At 52.3% G+C, this 5,380-nt stretch overlaps 1 protein-coding gene across 1 annotated transcript in view; it reads left to right on the top strand.

Moving 5' to 3' along the window:
• FAM184B (family with sequence similarity 184 member B) overlaps window positions 1–5,380 on the top strand; it is a 72,564-nt gene that overhangs the window by 55,156 nt on the left and 12,028 nt on the right. The window contains exons 9-10 of the mRNA XM_023533944.1: window positions 21–255; window positions 3,851–4,004. Coding sequence (XP_023389712.1) covers window positions 21–255; window positions 3,851–4,004 — 389 coding nt within the window. The remainder of the gene's footprint in view (window positions 1–20; window positions 256–3,850; window positions 4,005–5,380) is intronic.

Genomic DNA, 5,380 nt, shown 5'->3' with positions numbered 1-5,380 from the left:
GGGAGGGAGGAGGCTCGCTGAGGGCAGGCCGCCCGCGGGCAGGTCTCGCAGATGCAGCAGGCTCTGGAGCAGTGCGCCAGCCAGTACCAGGACGACCTGCGGGAGCTGCAGCAGCTCTCCGACCACGAGAGGGAGAAGCTGCAGCGCGAGCTCCGGGAGACCAGAGAGCAGAACCAGGCCGTGAAGGCCCAGCTCCAGGCCTCCCACCAGCGGGCCCTCCGCATGCTGGAGAAGGCCAAAAATCAAGAACTCAAGGTAAGGGCGCTCGTTACGAGGTCCCCTAGGACCGAGCCCTGGCCACGCAGTATACAGGGTGCCCTTCGTACTTTATCTCCCATCCCTACGCTGATCTCACAAGGTCATGATCGTCACATTCTCGTCTCCCAGATAGGAAAGAGGCTCGGAGATTTGGCAGCTTGCTCAGGGTCACAGCCAATAAGTAGCAAAGCGAGGATTCAGACCTAGGTCTGTCTGCTAGGTTTCTTGTATTGCTTTTCCCTATCTGCATGTGACCTTGATCATGTAAGAATTTTCTTTCCTGACGTGGGCAGTGTCCTGCACGATCTATGCTGGAGAGTCAGGCTCAGACTCGCAGCTATAACAGCCCAGAGTTGAGAAAGACCAGCTCAGCAAGGCCGCTGCGATGCGGGGTCAGGCCCGCGGCCACGTGTACGCCAGCAGGGAGGGCAGAGCTTGGTTCACCTCTCCCCTCCCACCCTCTGCTTTCTCAGAAGGCCTTCGCCCCTTGTTCTCTCGGGACACGAGGCTCCCTTTCTGACTGCCACAGATAAGGGACTGTCTTTCCACTGTCACGGCAGCTTCATACTCTAATCAGTTCTTTTTATGATCAAATCTATCGAACCGGAAGCTCCTGAGGCCAGAACCTTCTCTATTTGCTCATCGGCGAATCCTCCCCCAGCTCACTGTAGCTACTTAATCAAGGGCCTCACTGAGTTATTCAGAGTCTCTGTGGCTTAGTTCATCCGGGTCGGTATCTAACAAACAGGAATTCCAGAAAGAGATCATGGAGGGGAGGGTACTTTCAAAGAAACAGCAGAATTAAGTTCCTAGAACTAAATGAGAATAGCCCTCGTCTTGAAATTTTAGAACACCGGGGAAACGGAAGAAATTCTAAAAGCTCCCAAGGAGGAACAATGGTGTCAGACACAAAGTGCTTGAATAAGAATATTATCAAACATCTCGCCAGCAACACGGGAAGCTAAAAGACAAGGAAGCAATTCTGAGCAATTTAGTTAAAACTATTAATAAGTGTGAGCATTGAATAAAAAGTCATCAGACATATTAAGTATATGAAAGTCACCTCCTGTTATCAATTTAATGCCTCTCAACTCCCAATTCGCCCTTCAGTGCGTGCTCTGCGATAGTGATCTGGATTCTTGAAGCATTTCCCACAGAGAGCGCGATGCTAAGCTTTGCCAGTAGAGGGCGCCGGAGGCACCTTGCAGGAGAAAGGGAGCTTCTCCTGGTCCTGGCGCTAGCTGCGTTTTTGCTTTGTTTCTGGCTTCTGTTGCACGGTTGAACAGTGGTGTAAGTGTGTGAGGACACCAGGTGATATCCTGCCCCAGTGACCTCACGGTGACCTCAGAGCCCTGGCCCAGAGCCAATGACGACCTCCTCGTGGCCTCCTGATATGGACACCGTACACTCCAGCCCTCACGCCTGCATCGACGGGGCCCTGACCCTCTCTGGGATCCTATCCATCGGCCACTGTCACCTGCTCCCCAGGTGTTTGTTTCCTGCAGCCTTCCCAAGGCAAACGCTGTCTGCTTCAGCCCTCAGGCCTGCATGGGTGCCCCATCCCTCCGAGCACCCACCTACCTGTGGCTCACCTGTACTCTGGAGGGTTGTTCCTGCTTCACCAGTAACTGGACCAGCTCTGGCCCGGGCAACCCAGTGATCTCCTCCACCAATGAGCTGCCACTGTAGCTTCTGCAAGGCCTTTCGCAAGTCTTTGCTTCCGTCTCTCCATTCCCATTTCCCTGGGGATAAAAATGTCACCAGTTGGAGTTCTCTGGGTCTTGCAGTAAGTGCAAGACGAGGAAATATATTGGAGAGTTTGAAAAGTATGAGACTTTCCTGTCTCATTGAATAAACTCACCACAGGATGATTGGGTTTCTCTTGGGAGGAGTAAGACTGTTTCTCCCCATTTACTGGGGCAGCAGCACGGCAAGGGAGCGCCCGCATTCAGTTCGCTGCCTGGGGCTCAAGGATGGCTCTGTTCTCCCCTAACGGGAGCCTCGTGCATCTGGGGAAATCTCATTTCTTATTGTTCCCAGAGGCTGCATGAGGGAGGGGAAAGGGGAGGAAAGGGGAGGACTCGTGCCCTGGACACCGCGGTTTGCGGGTTGCCATCCTGCCTCTGCCACTACCCAGCTGCAGTCAGGTCACTTCCCCTTGCTGAGCCAGTTTCCTCCTCTGTCAAAACAAACAAACAAACAGACAGACAAACGGAGGTAAGGAGGGAATGATGACTTCTGCATCTTTTCTGTGTGACCTTGGAAAAGCTAATTTATCTCTCCCAGCCTCAATCTCCTCGTCTCATCTAAAAAGTGGGGCTATGTACTAACTGCTGTTGAAAAAAAAACAACTCCAGAAACTGTATTCGTTTCCTACTGCTGATGTACCAAACCACCACGAACTTGGCGGCTTAACACAACACAGTTCTTATCCTGCAGCCTGGAGGTTCGGAGTCCGGAAGTCAGGGTGTCGGCGGGGCTGTTTTCCTTCTAAAGGCTCTCGGGGAGAATCTGTTTTCTTGCTTTTCCCAGCTTCTGGAAGCTGCCTGCGTCATCAAAGGCAACAGTATAGCATATAGCATCTTCAACTCAATCTCTCTCTCTCTCTCCACACCACCCCGCCTGCCCACCTTGCTCCTCCTTCTCCTCCTCCCAGCCTCCTCCTCTCCCTCTTTCCCCCCTGTTTCCATCATCACTTCTTCTTTGACTGGCTCTCCCGCTCCCCTCTTACAGGGACCCCTGTGATTATATTGGGCCCACCCAGATAATTCAGGAAAATCTTCCATCTCAAGGTCCCTGACTTAATGACCCCTGCACAGCCCGTTTTACCACATCATGTATTCGCAGGTTCTGGGGATTCAGACATGGACATCTCAGGGAGTCATTATTGTGCTGCCACAGAAAGCGCCTTGAGCCAGCCTAGGCAGTGAAGACGTTTCTGTTAAACTTTAACAGCTGTCCACAGAACCCGCTTTGGGCGTTCGGCACATACTAGGCCTTCAATCCATGAATGTTTGTTGAACAAAAGAATGAAAATATAAGTGAACCCAAGGGCAGAGACACAGCCAGTTCTCAGGACCAGATGACCAGGGACTGAAAAAGCTGTAGGGACCCCTCCTTCCGTCACTTCTGCTCAGCTTTGCACGTCAGCCCTCGGCTGTCTTCACAGGCAGCTCCCTCTGCCTCTCTGGACCTAGGGCAGGTGTAAGATGCTCACCTCACTCCCCTGAGTGTGTTGAAATGGAAGCCATCTGGTCAATGTCTGTCTTTCTCTCTCTATCTCTCTGGCTCCTCTCTCTCTCTTCCCACCTCCTGGTACCACATTCCCAGTGATTGGCCCAGCTTGAGACAGGTGTCCACTCTGGTCCAGTCAGCTATGGACCGAGGTTAGGTTCACATGGTACAAAATGGCTGCTGTGGCCAGGCCATCACTGTCATCCCTGGTGGGTGATGGAGCATTCACTGTTGTAGCCTGATAAGCCCTTCACCAGGGAGTGGTGGTGCCCAGAGGGGCCCCCATAGAGAAGAGGAGCTTGGGGTCTCTCCCTCTGTGCCCGCTTTCATGCCTCCTTCCCCCCACTTTTGCCCACAGGCCACAGAGGAGCGCCTGAAGAAGGAATCCAGCCACAGCCTCCAGATGCAGCACCAGGCGCACCGGCTGGAGCTCCAGGCCTTGGAGGAAAAGGCCCAGCAAGAGCTCCAGGGGGAGCAGGAGAGGATGCAGGCTCAGCAGGCTCTGCTGCTAGGTATACAGCCAGCCACACCCCCCGCCAGCGTCTGCATGGGGCCCAGGGGTGGCGTGGGGCCCAGGGGTCTGGGGGCACACAGGCCAGGGTGGCTGTCCTGGCTCTACCACCAACTAGCGGTGAGAACTGGAGCGGGTTACTCTCAGCCTCATTTTCTGTTTCTATAAAATGGAGTTACAGTTGTCTCTCCCTCATAGAGTATTGTGTGACTTTGATGAGACATTAAATATAAAACACTAGGCACGTAACAGGATCCCAGCAAATGCAGATAATACTGTAATCATCACCATTAGTACTGAACGTAACCCAGGTCTCTGAGAATTCAAAAGAGTTTCATGGGGTTGCTTCAACCTGTCATTTCTATTCTGAAGATACCACCCAGGAAGCCTACGATTTGCCATCACCATTACAAAGTCCAGAAAGCCCCTTCTTCCTGGGACTGACATGTGGGGGACTCAGGCCTCCAGGCTCCTGCATGTCCTCTGCTTCCTTCGCCTGCCCCGACATTATTCCCAGCCGGAAACCTACCTCCTCTTCCGATTCCACATTAAAAATCAGTGACACGAAGCATTCTGAAAGTTACCGGAGGCCGCAACGCTCTCCAGAGCCAAACTGCCTTGGCTCAAAGCCCAGCTCCAACACTCACTCACCGCGTGACCTTGGGCAAGTTGCTTAACTGCTTTGTGCCTCCGGTGCTCATCTGTAAAATGGAAGTAATAACAGCCTCGCCCTCATGGGCCGTTAGTAGAATTATGTGAGTAAATGCATGGGAAGTGCTTAGAACAGAGCCGCGTACACAGGCTATGTAAATGTTCACTGTCGTTATTTCTGAATATTCCGAGATTGCATGGCTGACTCTAGGGGCCTCTCTCCGTTTTTGTAGATCATCGTTCTCCCTCATTTTCTGCTTTACTCTCATCTTCCTTCTCACTCTTAAGAGCAAGACAGATGCCTCTCCTTATCTCAAGCCTATCATTAAAGACCATGTTGGCCTATTGAATATGTTTTAAACCCAGATGGGGCTCTTAAAAGAATTCTGGAGGAGAGCATTTTCTTTACTTGCGTAGGTGAATAAGATCTGCCTGCCGCTTGGTTGGGTTTTCACTAGGCAGTGTGTCCTTCTGGAGGAAGTGATGTGGGGAGCAGGAAGGAGAAGGCGCATCCCATAGATTTCCTGGTTAGCAGCAACCCTGCAATGGAGGTGGCCATGTTGGAAATACTAAGGTTAGCAAAGTCCAAAGAAGACTCGTTATAGAAGATAAAACCCAGGTTGTGCCTCATGTCTCGGGTATAAGACTCCCCCGAGTTTAGATCAGGCTGGACTCTCCTGGGGATTCCAACACCCAGCCACTGTAGGCACAGATGTCCCTGTTGCC

This window comes from Pteropus vampyrus, unplaced genomic scaffold, assembly GCF_000151845.1.
Source record: "Pteropus vampyrus isolate Shadow unplaced genomic scaffold, Pvam_2.0 Scaffold5, whole genome shotgun sequence".
Classification (NCBI taxonomy): Eukaryota; Metazoa; Chordata; class Mammalia; order Chiroptera; family Pteropodidae; genus Pteropus; species Pteropus vampyrus.
The sequence above is the reverse complement of the archived record's forward strand: the minus strand, read 5'-3'. Positions and strand labels throughout refer to the sequence as shown.